Genomic DNA, 20,769 nt, shown 5'->3' with positions numbered 1-20,769 from the left:
TATATGTAACAAAACTGTGAGGCTTTCTGTGCCCATCTGATCCATCCCTTTGCCTTCACAGAAGTTGGGCAACAGCTTTTCATTCTCCATTTCTGAGATGTGATTTGCAGACCTTTTGTTTGTTTGTTTGTTTTGGGTCTTTTTGTTTTGTTTTTCGAGACAGAGTTTCTCTATGTAACCTTGGCTGTCCTGGACTCACTTTGTAGACCAGGCTGGCCTCGAACTCACAGACATTCTGCCTGCCTCTGCCTCCCGAGTTCTGGGATTACAGGCATGTGCCACCATGCCTGGTTGCAGACCCTTTTTAAAAAAAATATTCCAGCCAAGAAAATCCTAAGTTAGAACTTCCATTTCCAGTGACTATATCAGCGTTAGAGAGATGGCTCAGAGGTTAAGAGTACTGGCTGCTCTTCCAGAGGTCCTGAGTTCAATTCCCAGCAACCACATGGTGGCTCACAACAATCTATAGTGATGATTTGGTGCCTTCTTCTGGTGTGCAGGTGTACATGCAGATAGAGCACTCAAACATAAATAATTTTTTTAAAAAAGCAAAAAAAAAAAAACGATACCATTTCATGTTATATATGAGGTGCTGTAATTAAGAAAATTTAAATGAGCTGGGAGTGGTGGCACTCGCCTTTAATCCCAGCACTAGGGAGGCAGAGGCAGGTGGCTCTCTGTGAGTTGGAGGCCAGCCTGGTCTACAGAGTGAGTTCCAGGACAGCCACACCTATACAGAGAAACCCTATTTGGAAAAACAAAAAAATAAAGTAAAATAAAATATTTTTAATTGAATTATCTTACCTACGATTTTTCTCCCCTGGACATGGCAAGAACTAGAAGGAGTCTCCTGATTTGGCTGATTAATGTTTTCTGATTTCAGTTATAAAGCATGACTCTGTTGATTTATTTTTATATTTACCCCCTAAAATGTCAGTTCATTGGAATTATTGGTGCAAAGTGACTGCCACTGCACCACGTTGGTAACAGTGTAGATGGAGAATGAAGTCCATTTTTCCCATGTAAACTAAGTTTTAAACTCTACAGTTACAAAACTGGTCACTGTTAGCAAGAATAGCCAGTTCATGGCCAGTTTGTGGACTGAATAATTAACTTATAGATGACACAAACATTTCTAATGAAGCCTACCTACTTAATGTTTTCATTGTTAACATGCTGAATTGAATCTGTCACATCCGCTAATACGTATGTGTGTGGATTCTAAGACATCCAATGCTTCTCTAGTATAGCCTTTCGTGTGGAAGAGTGAAGTTTTTAGGTTTGTGATGTCACACATCATCGCGGCGCTTTCATTTTACAGCAACTTAATTTTCTGCCAACATCATAAGACCAGATGCTGCAATTTTCCCCATGAATTTTGCAACTGCCGACTTTGTGAATAACGTGGTATCATCTTGATGATCCAGAAGCATGATTTTACTGAAAGCACACTATTTTTAGTATACTTTTGAATGATGTAACTTGAGAGGAGAATTTGTGGTGTAAATCTTAACTACATGGGTCACTCTCATGCCTTTAAATGGACTTTACATTGTTTATATAGAAGCGCAAGCCACCACTTCCAGGAACAGGGATAGTAACTAGAAATATGAAATTTGTATAAAGACCTTCCAGCCTTCAAAACTCAGAGTGATTATGAATCTGCTATGTGCTGAATACTAACAGACTGCTTTAAACATAATTACTAGATATTATCTCTTGCTAATGTATTTCTCTGCAAACAGCAGCAAGATTAACTATTATATTGCAGATTTGCCCAAAAGAAAAGGTAATAAGAGTTTATCTCAAAGGAATCCAGGATTATTATCCATGCCTAGTGTTTATTTCATTTCTCTGGTTAGTCCCTGGGTTGTTGTTTTTGTCTTATGCTTCTGGCAATCACTCAGCTCTAAGTCAGGGTACCCAAAGGCTGAGGAATGTTTGCTAACAAAGGTGTTGATGGGTTTCCTTTACTATCCGTCATGCTGCTTTCAGATTATTGTTGGTCATTTCAGCACATTGTGAATATTACGTGAAGTTCTTCAGGCATGAAATGATATTGCTTTACTCGCTCATTATCTCCCAAGAGTATATGCTACAGATTTATGGAGAGAATATACTGAGACATTGAAATAGTTGTGGTGAGACCTTTTCCTTAGGAGGAGAGGTAGTAGGGAGCTATCCACACATTTTAAAGATAGTCCCCCTGTTTTAGGTGGCTCCAGAAGAATTTAAGACCAGTATTGGCCGTGTGAACTCATGTTTGAAAAAGGCTCTCCCAGTCAATGTGAAGTGGCTGCTGTGTGGATGTCTCTGCTGCTGCTGCACCCTGGGGTGCAGCCTGTGGCCTGTTATTTGTCTCAACAAAAGAGTGAGTATAACCAGCCTATTGTATAACAATAAAAAGAGCTGACATTTATTGGACACTTACTATGTGGTAGAACTGTTTCCATGATTTATTTAATTCCCCTAACAATGCTGTCCTTATTTTCAAGCTAAAGAAACTCTGGGAAGAGAGAGTAAGCCACTTGTTCAGCCTTTTTCAATGCTTCATCACTTAATATGAGTTTCCATCATTTGATTTTTTTTTTTTTGAGACAGGGTTTCTCTGTGTAACAGCCCTGGCTGTCCTGGACTGGCTCTGTAGACCAGGCTGGCCTCGAACTCACAAAGATCTGCCTTCATCTGCCTCCCATGTAGCACTGGGATTACAGGCATGTGTGTCACCACACCCGGCTGAGTTTCTACCATTTGAAATAAATGCAATGTAACTGATGTACTTAAGTAAATATATATGGATTACTTTTCTAAAAAGAAAACCCAGAGGGATGACTTAAAATAGTTCCGAGCTATAGGTGTATTAGGAGAGCATCTTCGGCTCTGAAGCTAAGCAGGGGGACCAGCAATCCTCACAGACGAAGAAGCCCTTAGCTTTGAATATGTCACAGTAACATTCTTTTCTAGTCGTATGTCCTGAATTTAGGACCTTGTTCCCAGCAATGAAAAACCTGTGATTAAAAGACCTGAAGAGATGGGTAACAGCACTTTCTACGCAAGCACGAGGACCTGAGCTTAAATCCCAGCGTCCGTGTCAAAAAGCAGGCATTGATGGTCACAGAAGGGTCACCGCAGCTTGCTGGTCATCAGCAAGAGACTCTGTCTCAAGGAAATGGATGGAGCTAGAGCAGGGCGTTCTCCTCTGACCTCCACAAGCACACACACCACATGCATGTCTGTACACACACACAAACGAATTATGATTCGATCCAGTGAGGGAAACACCCATTTTACCTAAAGTTCTTTCCGTAGTACCTACTAATATTTTGTTTAAACTTGTAAATAACAATTGGTCCACCAAATCAGATAAAGTATTATAAGTTGAAAATACTGTCAAGAAATACTTTTATCTTGCATTTTCACTTAAGCTCTTTCATGATTACTTCAAAAAATAGATAATGAAATGACTTTTTTTTTTAAACCTAGGGCATTGTGCATGCGAGGCAGGTGCTCTACCACTGAGCTATAAGTTACCCAGGCTGATTTGGGGCGAGGGTTGTTCTAAAACAAGGTTTCTGCCAGGTGTGGTGCCGTATGCCTGTAATCCCAGCACTTGGGAGGCAGAGGCAGGCGGGATCTCTGTGAGATTGAGGCCAGCGTGGTCTACAAAGTGAATCCAGGACAGCCAGGGCTATTACACAGAGAAACCCTGTCTTGGAAAACAAAAAGCAAAAACAAACAAAATAGGGTTTCTCTGTGTAGCCCTGGCTGTCTTGGACCTCACTCTGTACACTAGGCTGGCCTTGAACTCATAGAGATCAACCTGTCTCTGCATCGTGAGCCTGGGATTAAAGGCCTGTGCCACCACTGCCTGGCAGGTGATTTTTGGGGGGGGGGGAGAGTGGGTTCCAGACAGGGTCTCTCTGTAGCCTTGGCTGTCCTGGACTTGCTTTTGTAGACCAGGCTGTCCTCGAACTCACAGTGATCTGCCTGCCTCTGACTCCCAAGTGCTGGGATTGCAGACATGCACCACTACACCAGCAGAAACTCTGCGCCACCACACCTGGTATGATGTTTTTTTTTAAAGACAGGGTCTTACTGTATAGCCTGGCTAGACTGGACCTCATTATGTAGTCCAAGCTAACCCTGAACTCACAGAAATCTGTCTGCATCTGCCTCTGCCTCCTTGGTACTGGGATTAAAAATTCACCCTAGCAGACAGCTGGCCTGGGCTGATCCTTCTGTAGCCCAGGCAGGCCTTGAGGTCATGGGCTTTTTGTTCAGTCTCCTAAACAACTGGGATTATAGGTGTGCGTCACCAGGCTTTCCGAAAGTAAAAGTTAAACACTTTACTGATTCCTTTTAATAACCACCAGTAGGTCAGAGCTTTGCTTTAAATACAGTTTAATTTGTTTGTCAAAGCGAGCATAGTATTTTCAACTGGCTTTCTCTAAGTTTTAAAAAGACTGACGACATAAAAATTTTAATTGTATCTTTTAGAAGTTAAATCAATAGCTTCCACCACTTTATTTTAAAGTCTCAGTGTGAATTAATCATGATTTGGATTTCCCATCATAAGTATAACCAGTCTCAGTTACTTCGAAACAAGGTTTTGGGTTTTAATGTTATCAAGGATATTTTTCCTCTGTGACTTACTTTTTGAGACAGGGTCTCTCTGTGTTAGCCTTGGTTGTCCTGGACTCAGTTTGTAGACCAGGATGGCCTTGAACTCACAGAGATCCCCCTGCCTCTGCCTCCTAAGTGCTGGGATTAAAGGTGTGCGCCACCACCACCTGGCCTGACTTTACTACTCTGCCAGATGACCCAAGGTCAAATTTCAGACCTATTTCAGGTGGCTTGTAGCCACCTATAATTCCAACTCCAAGGGATCTGAAATTTTATTGTGGCTTCCATAGGCACCCTCATACACATGGCACACATATATATGGCTTACACACACACACACACACACACACACACACACACACACACACACACTTTTTTTTTAAATAAAAAATATAAATCTTTAGAGATGACTATTCAGACTAGGGATAAATCGCAACCGTCAGAGTGCTTACTCTGCATACACAAAGCCCTAAATGCAATCTCCAACACTAAATAAACCGTGCATGGTAGCACATGTCTATAATCTCAACACTTGAGACGAAAACAGTAGAAGCAAGAATTCAAGAGTTCCTGTCTGAGGGGGGAAAAAAAAAGTTCAAGGCTATCCTTGGTTACATGGTGGGTTTGAGGCCAGCCTGGGCTATATAAGATCCTGTCTAAAACTATCCTTTAGTAGGGATTTGTAAACTATTAATTACCCCAATGGCCAAACCATTCTTGGATATTTAAAATAATTATCTGAATTTAAAAATTAGAATAGTAAAGCCGGGCACTCCAGAAACAGAGGCAGGCGGATCTCTGTGAGTTCGAGGCCATCCTGGTCTACAAACTGAGTCCACGACAACCAAGGCTAACACAGAGAGACCCTGTCTCAAAAAACAAAAAAACAAAACAAAAAAATTAGAATACTAAAACCACAGATCAGTGAGACAGCACTTGCCTAGAGTGTGTAGTGAAGTCCTAGATTCTACCCCTGGCACCTCATTAATGAATTAAATAATGTTTAAAATAAGATTTGCACTATGCACCCAGCTTCTCACAAAAGGGAAAGATCTGAGAAGATTGGGCTTCGGTGAGAGTTAACTGCAGCCACATAGATACACAGGGTCCAGTAGGTTTTGACTTACTGCTCTTCATGTGCCATGGAAGCAGCCATGGTCTCATATTCAGCTTTGAGTCTTGGCCACGCCACCACCTGTACAATGAAATGACTTTAAACTTTTCTCCTTTTTTGCTTTGAGCTGTGATAAATTGAGAAGGCTATTAAGAAGGAAGGGTCTATTCCTATAATACAAATATGATATTTTATGAGGTAGAGCTTGTAATCCACCATGGTGCTTGATTCCATGTTTTTTTTTAATTCAAGTATTTTTTAATTTGTATTTATTATTTTTATCTCTTTAAATGATTTATTTGTATTCATTTTATGGGCATTAGTGTTTTGCTTGCATGTATGTTTGTGTGATATCAGTTATTTGGGGTTTTGTTTTGAGATGAGGTTTCTCCCTGTGTGTAGCCCTGGCTGTCCTGGAACTCACTTTGTAGACCAGGCTGGCCTTGAACTCACAGAGATCTGCCTGCCTCCACTCCCAAGTGCTGGGATTAAAAGCACATGCCACCACCCCCGGTTTATTTTTTCAAGTATTTTTTGTTTTGTTTTTAGAGACAAGGTTTCTCTGTGTAGCCTTGGCTGTCCTGGACTCCCTTTGTAGACCAGGCTGGCCTCAAACTCACAGAGATCCACCTGCCTCTGCCTCCCCAGTGCTGGGATTAAAGGCATGCGCCACCACCGCCCAGCTCCAGTACTTTTTAAAGAAAGAATTTACATGCCATAAAACTTAGTCATATTGGCCAGGCTGTGGTAGCACACGCCTGTACCCCAACACTCAGGGAGGCAGAGGCAATTGGATCTCTGTGAGTGCGAAGGCAGCCTGGTCTACAAAGTAAGTCCCAGACAGCCAAAGCTACACAGAGATACCCTGTCTCAAAAAAACAACCAAATCATACTCATATTAAGAAGATGAACCAAGGGCCTGGAAAAATGACTACAATTGAGAGCATTTGCTGCTCCTCCAAAGATCCTGAGTTCAGTTCCCAGCAACCACATGGTGACTTACAGTCGTTACAATAGAATCATTGCCCTCTTCTGACATACAGACAGAGCACTCATATACATAAAAATAAATAAATAAAAGTTTTAAAAGATGAACCATTTAGTTTTAGCATATTTACAAAAGGTGCCTGTACGACCATTGCTACAGCCTAACTTTAGAACATTTCTATCACCTTCAAAAGGAAATCTTGGGACTAAAAGGAAAGAAATCTAGTGGCTTCAGATTTCTCCCCATGCCTGTTCCCAATCCCAACCAAGTGCGATCTACTTTGCCTCTCACCTTTCCTCCTGGGACGGTTTCAACAGTGCATTCGTACAGTATACATTACTTCGTGGTTGGCTTTGAAACCAAGAATGATGGCTCTTATTGTGTAGAAACGCATACAAAAGATGCTTTTGAAGCCACTTTCAAGTGTATACTTTAATGGCATTAAATACATTAACGCTGTCATGCAGCCATCACCAGTATGCAAGGCCAGAACTTTTTCATAATCCCCAAAGAAAAAAGCCTATACCCATTAAGCAGTCGTTCTCCGTTTCCCTTCTCCTCAGGAAGTGAAGAAGTTCTCCCTCCCCTATCTTTCAGAAGAGTTTTTAAAGGATTAGTATGAATTCTTAAATATATCTGGGAGAATGCACTAGTAAAGCCTAGGATTTACTGTGTTGGCAAGGGTTTGCCTTGCATGCACTCTCTTGACTTGGCTTAATCAGATTTACTCAGGCTTAGTGAGGTTTTGTATTTCTATTTGAGTCAATTCTAGGAATGCATTTGATCATTCATCTAGGTTCTCTGGGTCTTCTGCGTATCCGTCCCTGTAAAGTTGATAGTAAAGGTTCAGACAGTCATTTAAGTCGTCTGGTACAGCTAGAGGTTTGTCTTCTCTTCTTTTTTCTTTCTTTCTTTCTTTTTTTTTTTTTTTTTTTTTTTGGTTTTTTGAGACAGGGTTTCTCTGTGTAGCCTTGGCTGTCCTTTTGTAGACCAGGCTGGCCTCAAACTCACAGTAATCTGCCTGCCTCTACTTCCCAAGTGCTAGGATTATAGGCATGCACCACCACGCCTGGCTATGGTTTGTCTTATTTTCAAAGACGAAGACCTTTTAGTGTTTTGTTTTGTTTTGTCTTGTTGTTTTTCAAGACGGTTTCTCGGTGTAACAGCTATAAACCAGGCTGTCCTCGAACTCCCAGAAATCTGCCAGCCTCTGCCTCCCTGAGTGCTGCGATTAAAGGATTACAGCACCATGCCTGGCTAGGATGATCTTTTCAAGTTCTATCAATTTGCCTCCAAATTTCATGATGTCCTTGCTTTTAATAGCTGAATAATATTCCATTGTGTAAATATACAGTTTCTTTATCCATTTTTCAGTTGAGGGGTATTTGGGTTGTTTCTAGATTCTGGCTATTATGAATAAAGCTGCTATGAACATGGCTGAGCAAATGCCCTTGTTGAATGGTGGAGCATCTTTTGGGTATATACTCAGGAGTGGTATAGTTGGGTCTTGAGATAGAGCTATTCCTAATTTCCCGAGAAAGCGCCAAATTGATTTCCATAGTGGTTGTACAAGTTTGCACTCCCACCAGCAATGGAGGAGTGTTCCCCTTTCTCCACATCCTCACTCTTAATCACAGTCCAAGCCTCCAGAATTGTGAGATACAAATTTCTGGGGGTTTTTTTTCCCCTTTTATTGAAAATAGACAAAGGCCAGGCATGGTGGCGCACGCCTTTAATCCCAGCACTCGGGAGGCAGAGGCTGGCAGATTGCTGTGAGTTTGAGGCCAGCCTGGTCTACAAAGCAAGTCCAGGACAGCCAAGGCTACACAGAGAAACCCTGTATCGAAAAACAAAAAACAAAAAAAGAAAGAAAGAAAAGAAAATAGACAATAGATTATTTTCTCACATAATATATCCTGGTTATGATTTCCCCTCCCTCTACTCCTTACAGTTCCTCCCTACCTCCCCTCCATCTGGATCTACTTTTTTTCTGTTTCTCATTAGAAAAAGAACAAGCTTCTATGAGATAATAATTATTACAAAATAAAATATAATAAGATAAAAGAAAAAGTATCACATTCAAGTTTGACAAGACAAATGGAAAAAAAAGAGCCCAAAGGAACCACAAAAGAGTACATACTGTTTTATTATACTGCCTGAACAGATTAATTCCTGTATATATGTATGTATTGTCTGTCTTTTTCTTTTCTTTTTTGTTTTTTGTTTGTTTGTTTGTTTGTTTTTGTTTTGTTTTGTTTTTCAAGATAGGGTTTCTCTGTGTAGCCTTGACTGTCCTGGACTTGCTTGTAGACCAAGCTGGTCTCGAACTCACAGCGATCCACCTGCGTCTCCCAAGTGCTGGGATTAAAGGCATGTGCTACCACCACCTGACCCTGTCTTTTTCTTCTTTTCTTTTCTTTCTTTCTTTTTTTTTTCTTTTCTTTCTTTTTTTTTTTTTAACAAGACAGGGTTTCTTTGTGTAACAGCCCTGGCTGTTCTGGACTCACTTTGTAGACCAGGCTGGATTAAAGGCGTGTGCCACCACCGCCTGGCTTCTCTTCTTTTTATTCAGTCTATTTTGTCCTATATTAGCATAGCTGCCAGAGTTCCTTTTTGGCTAATTTATCATCAGTGTCTTTTTTCTGTCCTTTTATTCTTTTATTTCTTTCTTTTTTTTTTTCTAAATGTATTTTCTCACACTTCTGGAAGGTAAGGAGCCTGTCCTAGGGCTTTATTGCTGTGAAGAGACACCATAACCAAGGCAACTCTTCTAAAGGAAAACATTTAAGTGAGGCTGGCTCACAGCTTCAGAGGTGTAGACCCTTCCCGCCATGGCAGGAAGCATGGTGCAGGCAGGCATTGCTAAAGAAGGAGTTCAGAGCTCTACATCCGGATCCTCAGGCAGCAGGGAGTGAGCATATCTGAGACCTCAAAGCCTACCCCCACAAGGCCACACCTCCTCCGACAAGGCCACACCTCCTAATAGTGCTACTCCCTAGGGGCCCGAGCATTCAAACAATGTGAGTCTATGGGGGCCATTCCTGTTCGGACCACCACAGAAGTCAAGGTCAAGATGTCTCCAACATTGTGCATAATGGAGCACGCAGCACTTTGGAGGCTAAAGCAGGCATGTTTCTGTGAATTCAAGGCCAGCATAGTATTCATAGTGTTTCACGGCCAACCAGGGCTGCATAGTGAGGGAGACCCTAGTCCTTGGCTTTAAAAAAAAAACATCTCCAATCTTCTCTTCCTATAAAAATACCAATCATAGCCAGGTGTGATGGCGCATGCCTGATGATCCCAGCATTCAGGAGGCAGAGGCAGAGGCAGGCGGATCTCTGTGAGTTCCAGGCCAGCCTGGTCTACAAAGTGAGTTCCAGGGAAGCCAAGGCTACACAGAGAAACCCTGTCTCAAAAAAACCAAAAAAGAATCATAACCAGGTACATTACCTCATGCCTGTAATCTCAGCACTGAGGCAGTAGAGGAAGCTGGAGGGCCATGCCTTGAGTTAAAGACCAGCCACAGCTACCTAGTAAGTTTGATGCTAGCCTGAAACCCTGTATCAAATGACAAGGCAGAACAATTCCAATTGTTATATTACACCACACCTATAAGACCTCATTTGTCCTGAAATAGCTCCTTCAATACTCAATCTCCAAATACAATCACTTTCCAATATAAAGCGGGGTGTGTGTGTGTGTGTGTGTGTGTGTGTGTGTGTGTGTGTGTGTGTGTGATTTCAACATGGGTTTTTCAGAGAACAAAATTCAGCTCATAAAGACTGGAGAGATGGCTCAGTGGTTAAGAGAACTGGCTGCTCTTCCAGAGGTCCTGAGTTCAAGTCCCAGCAACCACATGGTGGCTCACAACTATTTATACCCTCTAATGCCCTCTTCTGCAGGTGTACATGCAGATAGGGCACTCATATACATAAAATAAATAAAACATTTTTTAAATGACAGAAAGATTTAACTTTTCTATTTTGTTGATTTTTAAAAATCTGTTATTCTTTTGTGTTTGTTGTTTGTATATTTTTGTTTTAGTTTTTGGGTTTTTTTGTTTTGTTTTGTCTTTTCAAGACAGGGTTTCTCTGTGCAGCCTTGGCTGTCCTGGACTCACTCTGTAGACCAGGCTGGCCTCGAACTCACAGCGATCTGCCTGCCTCTGCCTCCCGAGTTTTGGCATTAAAGGTGTGCGCCACCACCACCCGGCTTTCTTTTGGGTTTTGGGGGGCAGTTTGTTTGTTTGTTAGTTTGAGAAAAGGTTTCTCTGTGTAACAGTCCTGGCTGTCCTGGCCTCGTTATGTAGACCAGGCTGACCTCACACTCAGAGAGATCCGCCTAACAAGCGCTGGAATTTAAGGTGTGTGCTACCGCGCTGAGCCCTCATCATTCTTTTCTCACCCCTCAATTCCTATGCTACCTCCTGGTGTGGTTTGAATGGTAATACCGCCCCCCATAAGATCAGATGTTTGAGTACTTGGGCCTCAGTTAGTGGTGCTGTTTGGAGAGCTGTTGGAGCTGGGGTGGGGCTACGAGGTGTTATTCCCAGGCCTCTGCACCATGTTTATGGTTCACCTTGGAAGCCTCCCCTCTTCCTGCTCCTGCCAGCATGCATTCGCCCCATCATAGAATCCAGCCCCGTGGAAGTGTAAGCCCAAATAAATTCTCTTATACGGTGCCTTGCCCACGGCATTTTATTACAGCACTAGCATCTAACTCCCCATCTAACATATCACTGCTTTTCATAGTGAAGCGTTGTTTTGTTTACTTTTCATGTTTTGTGATAAAATCCCTGACAAAAGCAACTGAAGGCATGAAGGACTTCATTTGCCTCGTGACTCCAAGGACTATAGTCCATGGAGGCAGGGATGACATGCTTGTCACTCTGTCTGCGGCATCAAGAGTTGGCCGCTCGAGCCGGGCGTGGTGGCGCATGCCTGTAATCCCAGTACCCAGGGAGGCAGAGGCAGGTGGATCTCTATGGGTTCCAGCCCCGCCTGGTCTACAAAGCGAGTCCAGGACAGCCAGGGATACATAGAGAAACCCTGTCTCAAAAAAAAAAACAAAACAAACAAACAAAAAGACTTTGCAGCTTGTTTGCACCGTGGTTGATCAGGAAAACAGAGAACTCAAGGCCAAATTTCTTGGCCTACCTTCAAAGGCCTACCTCAGTGACCCACCTCCAGAAGCCATGCGTCCTTCCCAAAAGGTTCCTCAGCCTCTCAAAAAAGCACCACTAGCCAAAGGTTCAAACACATGAGTCAACAAGCACTTAGCTTTAATAGAGCCCATTAGTTTCAATAGTTTGCAGACTCTGCTCCTATGTATGTCCTCCCCTTGGCCTTTATGTTGCTACTGCCCCAAATAACATAGGCCCATATATATATGGTTGGTATTTTGGGAGGTTGTTGTTTGGGCATTTTGTTTTTGAGTTATTGTCTTACGTTGTAGACTAGGCTGGTCTCTAATTCACAGAGATTCACCTATCTCTGCCTCCCAAATACTGGGATTAAAAGCATATGCCACCATGTCCAGCTGGACCCATTTTTAGTAGCCCAGGCTTGGGATGCTTCCAGAAGGGGGAAAAAAAAAGACTGCATCTGTTCCAGAGTATGCTCACTAATCCATTTCCAATGGGGCACCATTTCTAACAAGATAGGAGCTAAAGGATCTATGCCCAGTTTTAGCTGTTTTTCTTTTTTGTTTGTTTGTTTGGTTTGTTATTGTTGTTTTGTTTTTCCAGACAGGAGTTCTTGTCCTGGGCTCACTTTTTAGACTAAGCTGATCTTGAACTCATAGCGATCCACCTGCCTCTGCCTCCTGAGTGCTGGGATTAAAGGTGTACACCACCACGGCCGGCCCTACTGTTTTTCTTTTAATAGTGTTCAGTTTTTAAAAATAATACACATACTTTACAAGCCAGTAATCTTCAAGGTAAGTATGTTGCAATTTTTTCTGAGCCCACTACTTATCTTTTCAGTCTCATAACAATTGTCTGTACTATACCAGAATTTCAAAGTTTTCTTAATTTTCATCATAACCTATTTTTTTCTATTATTGGTCCTTCTTCTTGGCTGTGAATCTGAGAATCCATTGCCAAACCTAAAGTCACCTCAATTTTGTTTCAGGTTATAGTTTCAGGAATTTTATAGTTTTCAGCTTACATTTGTCTACGATCTTTCTTTTGACTTATTTTTACCTGTGAATGTCCACTTGTTCAAGAACTATATGTAAAAATACCATACTATCTCTTCTCCCATGCCTTTCCTCACTTGTAAAAATCACATGGCTACACATTTATGTGCTTTTTTTTCTGGCCCCTCTAATCAGTCCCACTGATGCTATAATGAGCGCTTCTGTTGTTGTTGTTTTGTGTTTTTATCAATAGTACACTGCTTAGTTAATGTACTTTTACAGGGTTGGAGAGATGGCTCAGTAGTTAAAAGTACTGGGTGCTCTTCCAGAGGTCCTGAGTTTAATTTCCAGCAACCACATAGTCCCTCACAATCATGTACTATGGGATCTGATGCCCTCTTCTGATGTGCAGATGTACACGCTGATAGGGTGCCCATATATACATAAATGAATACATGATTTGGGGTTTTTTGGTTTTGGTTTTTGCTTTTGTTATTGGTTTGGTTTGGTTTGGTTTTTGGTTTTTTGGTGGGTTTTTGTTGTTGTTGTTGTTGTTGTTGTTGTTGTTGTTTGTTTTTTGTTTTTGTTTTTTTTTTTATTTTGGTTTTTCAAGACAGGGTTTCTCTGTGTAGCCCTGGCTGTCCTAGACTCACTTTTTAGACCAGGCTGGCTTTGAACTCACAGCGATCCTCCTGCCTCTGCCTCCCGAGTGCTGGGATTAAAGGCATGCGCCACCACGCCCGGCCTAATAAATGATTTATAAAAATGTACTTTTATACTAAGCCTTCAAGACAGGTAGTAGCCACCATCCTCTAACTTTGCTCTCCTTACGTACTTTGTTGAGCGCTCTAGCTTTCAGGTTATAGTGTAGGAGTTTCATAGTTTTCAGTAAACCTTTTTGTATAAGGTAAACTTTTTAAAAATAAACTCTAGAATCAGCCAGGCGTGGTGCCACTGGCCTGTAATCCCAGCACTCCGGGAGGCAGAGGCACAGGCAATTAGATCTCAGTGGTAAAGAGCACCAGCTGCTCTCCCAAAGGACTTACATTCAACTCTCAGCACCCACGTGGCAGCTCACAACTGTCTGTAACTCCAGTTCCAGGGCATCTGACACCCTCACACAGACACACATACGAGCACATAAAATTTTTTCAAAAGAAAAGTTATGGACAGACCCAGGTCCTCTGCAATAGTAGTAAATGTGGCTAGGCTTCATGCACACCTTTAATCCCAGCACTCAGGAGGCAGCAGCGGGTAGATCTATCTCTGTGATTTCAAGGCCAGCCTCATCTACACACTGAGGTAGACTGCATCGTGAGACCCTGTCTCCAAAAAAAAAAAAAAAAAGGTAGAAAATGTTCTTAACCACTAGGCCATCTCTCCAGCCCATGATTTAACTTCTTTGATAAAGGCTTATGAAGAAGATGACTTCTTCTTCTATGAGTTTTCTCTCCTTCAAGTAATCATTCCATTTCATGCCAATGCTCAACCCCGTTAGAGAACCCACTTACAGTAGCTGTTTTCCCCCTAGGGAATTTCATAATATTTTCATCATCATCTTTCTCCTCACCCAACTACTCTGAGATCCTCCCCCACCTTCCTACCCACCCAACTCCATGTTCTTCCCTATAAAAAGAATTTTAATTTAAAAGAAAGAAAGAAAGAAGGCTGGAGAGATGGCTCCGAGGTTAAGAGCACTGACTGCTCTCCCAGAGGTCCTGAGTTCAATTCCCAACAACCACATAGTGGCTCACAACCATCTATAATGAGATCTGGTGCCCTCTTCTGGCCTGCAGGTGCACATGCAGGCAGAGGACTGTGTACATAATAAATAAATCTTTAAAAAAAAAATAATAAAGCCAGGTGTGGTGGCCTTTAATCCCAGCACTTAGGAGGCAGAGGCAGAAGGATCTCCGTGAGTTCAAGGCCAGTCTGGTCTACAGAGCAAGGCCAGGACAGCCAGGGCTACACAGAGAAACCCTGTCTCAAAAAACAAAACAAACAAGCAAACAACAAAACCCATGGTGTGGGCCAACATGGGTGCTGCTGGAATTCCAACTTATCTTTTGACACACGATCTCTCACTGGGCCTGGAGCTTAGCACTGTTCTGACTTGCCTGGCCAAGCTTCCCTTCTCTGCTCCTCCCCACAGCACTGGGGTTATAAACACAGGCTACTATATTCAGCTTTTACATGAATACAGAAAATCCAAAGTCAGGTCCTCATGCTTGTACATCGAGCATGTGACCCACTTTACCCAAAGTAGACTTTTTTTTTTAAATCTCATCCAATGACCTTCTTTATCTCTGATAACTTGCCCCCAACTCAGCTTTGATACTGCCTGCCACCCACTCTCCTTGGAATTGCTGTCAGCATTTCTACTCTTAGACTTTCTATATCTCTTTATGTTTAATCTGTTTGTCTATATATGTAATGTGGGTTTTTTTGTAGACAGCATACGCTCTAAATCTCGTTCAACTGATACATTTGAACCGTTAGTGTTTAAACTGGTTACTGCTATAGTTGGAATAGTGCTGAGCCTGTTTTATACTATCTTCTGTTTATTTACTGTGTCTTGTTCTTGTTCCGCCACTCTTTTTCTGCCCTCTTCTACTTTAATATTGTATATGACAACACTTCTACCCTTCTTTAGCATATATCAGTTCTATTTCTTTATGTATTCTATGGGCGTTGTTTGAACCTGCATGTCTCCACACCAGAAGAGGGCATTCGCTATAGATGGTTTGGAGGCCACTCTGTGGTTGATGAAAATTGAACTCAGGACCTCTGAACGCACAACCAGTCCTCTTACCCTCTGAGCCTCAATTCTGAGCCCCTCAATTCTGTTTCTTTATAAACTTTTTTAGTGATTACCTTACATTTACAACCAGGTCAAGTGCTAGTATGCCCAGTGCTTCTAGGCCTTCTTTTTTTTTTTTTTTCTTTTCCCTCCTTTGGCTTTTCGAGACACAGTTTCTCTATGTGTAGCCTTGGCTTTGTAGGCCAGGCTGGCCTCGAACTCACAGTGATCCACCTGCCTCTGCCTTCCTGAGTGCTGGGATTACAGGCATGTGCCACCACCTTCCTCTTAACTAAAATCAAGTATCAAATAATGACATGCCCTTTCCCAAGCAGTACAGATGCTTGCTGCTCCTCCCTCCTATTCGCTGTAACATCTCTGCGTTCATCTCCTTACCTACAAGGAGAGTCACCAAGTTAGTCCTATTGTTACCTTGAACAAACTGTTACCTTTTAAATGAGCTAAGAATAAACACACATGCACACACGATTTTGTTTTACTTTCACTTATTCTTTCTATAAAGCACTTGTCCTGTCTTTATGTAGATCTGAGTTTCTGGAAAGTAAAAATCCAACCTTCTTAGTTATTTTAAGTATAATACCGTATCTAGCACTGTACTTTCATGGTCGGTTTTCAGAATTGATTTATTTTACATGACTAAGACTTATTTCCTCTCAATAATCAGCTACTCCTGTCTCGCCCTTCCCAGTTCCTGGCATGCTCTCTGCTGTTGCTGTGAATTTGCATATTTTATATTATTCATATAAGTGCGCAGGACCTTCCTGCAGAGGCCGGAGAGAACAGCATACCTTTGAACTAGAATGACACCAAGAGCCCCAAAACATTATTCAAATGCAAATCTGAGGCCGGGGGAATTAGCTCTGTCTGTAAAGCCCTTGCCTTGCAAAACTAAAGGCCTGAATTTGAGCTTCGGACCCCACGTGAAGAGAAAAAAAAAAGCCTGCATTTGCAGCTGTAGCATTGAGGACACTGAGGCAAGCTCACTGCCCGCCAGCCTCACCTTCTCAATGCCGGTGAGAGAGGCAGCTGTCTCAAAAGAATGAGGAAGCAAAGAGGGGCGTGGCAGCGCACGCCTGTAATCCCAGGCAGAGGCAGGTGGATCCCTGTGAGTTCGAGGGCCATCCTGGTCTACAGAGTGAGTCCAGCCAGGGGCTACACAGAGAAACCCTGTCTCCCTGTCTCGGGGGCAGAAGGGCGGGAGGGAAATGAAAACAATGATGGACAGCACCTGAGAAATCATAAAGGGCAATGCCTCTGTCCTCCGAGTGCATGTGCAGAAATACAAACCTGGTTTGATGAGTAAAATGGGTTTAATGGGGCTTAATTATTTAATAGTGAACTGGGAAGGGCTGCACTCACCCTCAATTAATGAAGTTGCCAAACATGGTACCTTCCTGCCTTACCAGCCACCTACTTTATATTGCTTTAGACCAATTAGTGCTTCGACCCTCTAATACAGCTCCTAATGTTGTGGTGACCCCCTCCAAACCATAAAGTTATTTTGTTGCTATTCCATAAGTGTAATGTTGCTACTGGGTTGTTTTTGTTTGGTTGGTTTGGTTTGGTTTGGTTTGGTTTGGTTTTGGTTTTTCCAAACAGGGTTTCTCTGTGTAGTCCTGGACTCGCTTTGTAAACCAGGCTGGTCCAGAATTTACAGAGATCCTCCTGCCTCTGCTTCCTGAGTGCTGGGATTAAGGGCGTGCGCCACCATGCCCAGCTAATTTTGCTACTGTTAATGCAGGATATCTGGTGGTGTGGTAGAGAGCCACATGTCGAGAATTACTGAGACTATAGTGGAAACCTGGACTTAGTGCGCCACCTTGTGACCATAAGTGGAAACACACAAAACCAAATTGGGGAAAGTTAGATATTTTTTGTTGCTGTTTATTTTGTTTTTGTTTTTCTCAGGATTTTTCTGTGTATCCCTGGATGTCCTGAAACTCACTATGTAAACCATGCTGGCCTCAAACTCCTGCCTCTGCATTCAAGTGCAGGGGTTAAATGCACATTTCTCCATTACTTTTTTTTGAGACAGAGTCTCACTATGTAGATTTGGCTGTCCTGGAATTCTCTATGGAGACCAAGCTGGCCTCAGCTCACACAAATCCTCCCGCCTCTGCCTCCCTCCAGAGTTCCGGTGATTAAAGGTATGTGCCACCACACACTAGATGCGTGCTTCACCCTTCTCCTCCCCCTCATCAGAGATTCTGCTGGTTTCAGCAAACGCTGGCTGATAAGAGAAAGTAGGCTTCAAAGTGTCCTACAGATTCATGTATCATTGTATTGAGGACCAGGAATTTGACAGATTCCCTGATAGGCAGACAGAGGGGCCAGAGCTAAGTAATAAAGGTAGAGAACTTCCAAAAGCCGCTGGCTTCTTCCCCACCCTCCTGGACTGAAACAAACGCCTGGCAGCTTAAGACAAAACCCTGGAGAGCTTTTTTTTTCCCCCTCTTGCACCTGTAGGGCTGGCTCCTTGCTGGTTCGTTGGTGTTTCTTCTGTGTTTAGGAGATTAATCCCATATCAGATATATGACTTGCAGATATGGTCTCAAATTCTGTTTATTCCTTTTCCTTTTTCTTTTTTCTTTTTCCCCTTCTCTGGGTTTTATGTTTGGGGTGGGAGGTTGGGAGGGCTGGGGATTTGTTTTTGTTTTGTTTGGGGTTTTTGTTTTATTGGGTTTTTTTTCAGGGTTGGATATATGCCGGGCATGGTGGATACACAGAGAAACCCTGTCTCGAAAAGCCAAAAAGATAAAAAGAAAAACCAAAAAGAAAAAAAAATTAGTTGTGTGAGTAGGTTTATTTTTAGGCTCTCTGTTCCATTCTACTGGTCTATATATCTGGGGAGATTTTTGGTTTGTGTGTGTGTAGGTTTTGGGAGGGTGTTTTTGTTTTTGTTTTTCAAAGTCTCTCTGTGTAACCTTGGCTGTCCTGGACTCCCTTTGTAGACCAGGCTGGCCTCAAACTCACTGAGGTCCATCTCCCTCTGCCTCCCACGTGCTGGGATTAAAGGTGTGTGCCACCACTGCTCGGCTAAAGACCAGTATTTTGGTCATGAGATGAAGCGTTATATTGTTGAACTGTTTACACTGTGTCACTGCGATATAGAAATAGAGAAAGAAAATCCCCAAAATTGGTATAGAATCACAAAAACCCACAAGCCAGAGGAATCATGAGAAAGAATAAAGGTAGAGATATCACCTGATGTGAAACTATAATTGAAAAGATAATCAAAACAGTCTGACACTAGTATAAAAGCCAGACATATGGTCCCAGAGAGATGGCTCCAGGGTGAAGAGAACTTACTTTCTCAGAGGACTGGGATTCAGTTTTTAGCATCCATATTGGGAGGCTTAAAACCATTTGTAATTCCTACTCCAGGAGCTCTGACACCCTTTTGTGGACTCCATGGGTACCAGCACATATGTACACACATATTGCAAAATCAATAAATCAAAACAGCTGGGCGGTGATGGCTCACGCCTTTAATCCCAGCACTTGGGAGGCAGAGGCAGGCGGATCGCTGTGTACCACAGCATGTACCACAGAGCTATCCATGTGTGTACTTCATTTGGAAAATTATGAATTAAAATTTGGTTGATTGATAGGTGGATTAATAGTTTTCTTTTTTTTCCCCCAAGACAGGGTCTTTCTGTGTAGCCTTAGCTGTCCTGGACTTGCTTTATAGACCAAGCTGGCCTCGAACTCACAGAGATCCACCTGCCTCTGCCTCCTGAGTGCTGGGATTAAAGGCGTGAGCCACCACCACCTGGCAGGTGGATTAATAGATAGATCTCCTTTTACTGGTATACAGTAACCACCCAAAGTGTTATTCTGCCTTTGGCGGTTTCTTTCAGATACATTGCCCTTTTTTTGATTGACTTATTTATTTATTCATTTTTGGATTTTCAAAATAGGGTTTCTCTGGGTAGTGTTGGCTGTCCTGGACTCACTCTGTAGACCAGGCTGGCCTTGAAATCACAGAGATCCACCTGCCTCTGCCTCTGCCTCTGCCTCCTCTGCTGAGATTACAGGCATACGACACCACGCCTGGCTCTTTTTTCTGATTTGTAGTAGAAAAAGCCGAGAAGAAACTAATAGTGCCTTACAAGAAAGCAGAAAACCAGCCGGGCGTGGTGGCACACGCCTTTAATCCCAGCACTCAGGAGGCAGAGACAGGCGGATTGCTGTGAGTTCGAGGCCAGCCTGGTCTACAAAGTGAGTACAAGATGGCCAAGGCTACACAGAGAAACCCTGTCTCGAAAAACCAAAAAAAATAAGAAGAAGAAGAAGCATAAAACCACCGACTCCTGTAGCTTATGATGTGCTTTAGCCCCTCTCCTCACAGAAGCTTGATTCTTTTCCTTAGACCAGAAGATCGATTCAGAAGTTACTAGAATGGGAAAATAACAGATTATACCACAAGGTAAGACATTTTAGGCAAATAAATGACCTGTTCATGTTTGCATTATCAGACTGAAAAAGTAAGTAGTCCGTACATTCTTCAGAAAACAAAGGAACGGATTCATGGACTACACCTCAGTTATTAGGGTTATTAGCATGCATTCTTTTTGCTGTTGTTGTGTTTGTTTGTTTGTTTTTGTTTTTCGAGACAGGGTTTCTCTGTGTAGCCCTGGCTGTCCTGGATTACCATTGTAGACCAGGCTGGCCTCGAACTCACAGTGATCTATCTGCCTGCTTCTGTCTCCCGAGTGCTGGGATTAAAGAAGTGCGCCACCACCGCCCAGCGGGGTGTGCATTCTAGATATGGGTTTTGAAGTGCTTTTTTATGGCCCAAAGCCTAGATTGTGGTTTTAGTGACGTGTTGAAATGTAATTAGCCAAAGATGATTTTTTTTTAAAAAATTCTTAACAAAGCTCTTACCTTCTTAGCTTGCTTTGCACTGGAAGTTGACTAAAAGGAAATGTGAAACTAGCAATATGATGGAGTATGTAAGTATGAAGCAGTTTTCATTACGTTCCTTGGATTTCACCCCAAGTGTAATGAGTTACGTTCACCACCTGTTGTCTGTGCTTTTTTAACTTCTCAGCCCAAATTTCTGTCAGTTGGGGTACAAAGACC

At 42.5% G+C, this 20,769-nt stretch overlaps 1 protein-coding gene across 1 annotated transcript in view; it reads left to right on the top strand.

The window, feature by feature from the left end:
- The window catches only part of CHIC1 (cysteine rich hydrophobic domain 1), a 44,735-nt gene that overhangs the window by 15,923 nt on the left and 8,043 nt on the right, over positions 1–20,769 (top strand). Inside the window, exons 3-5 of the mRNA XM_084790317.1 lie at positions 2,216–2,371; positions 20,057–20,113; positions 20,580–20,639. Of these exons, the coding sequence (XP_084646443.1) occupies positions 2,216–2,371; positions 20,057–20,113; positions 20,580–20,639 (273 nt within the window). The remainder of the gene's footprint in view (positions 1–2,215; positions 2,372–20,056; positions 20,114–20,579; positions 20,640–20,769) is intronic.

The sequence above is a fragment of the Acomys minous genome (genome assembly GCF_964271855.1).
Source record: "Acomys minous genome assembly, chromosome: 7".
Classification (NCBI taxonomy): Eukaryota; Metazoa; Chordata; class Mammalia; order Rodentia; family Muridae; genus Acomys; species Acomys minous.
The sequence above is the reverse complement of the archived record's forward strand: the minus strand, read 5'-3'. Positions and strand labels throughout refer to the sequence as shown.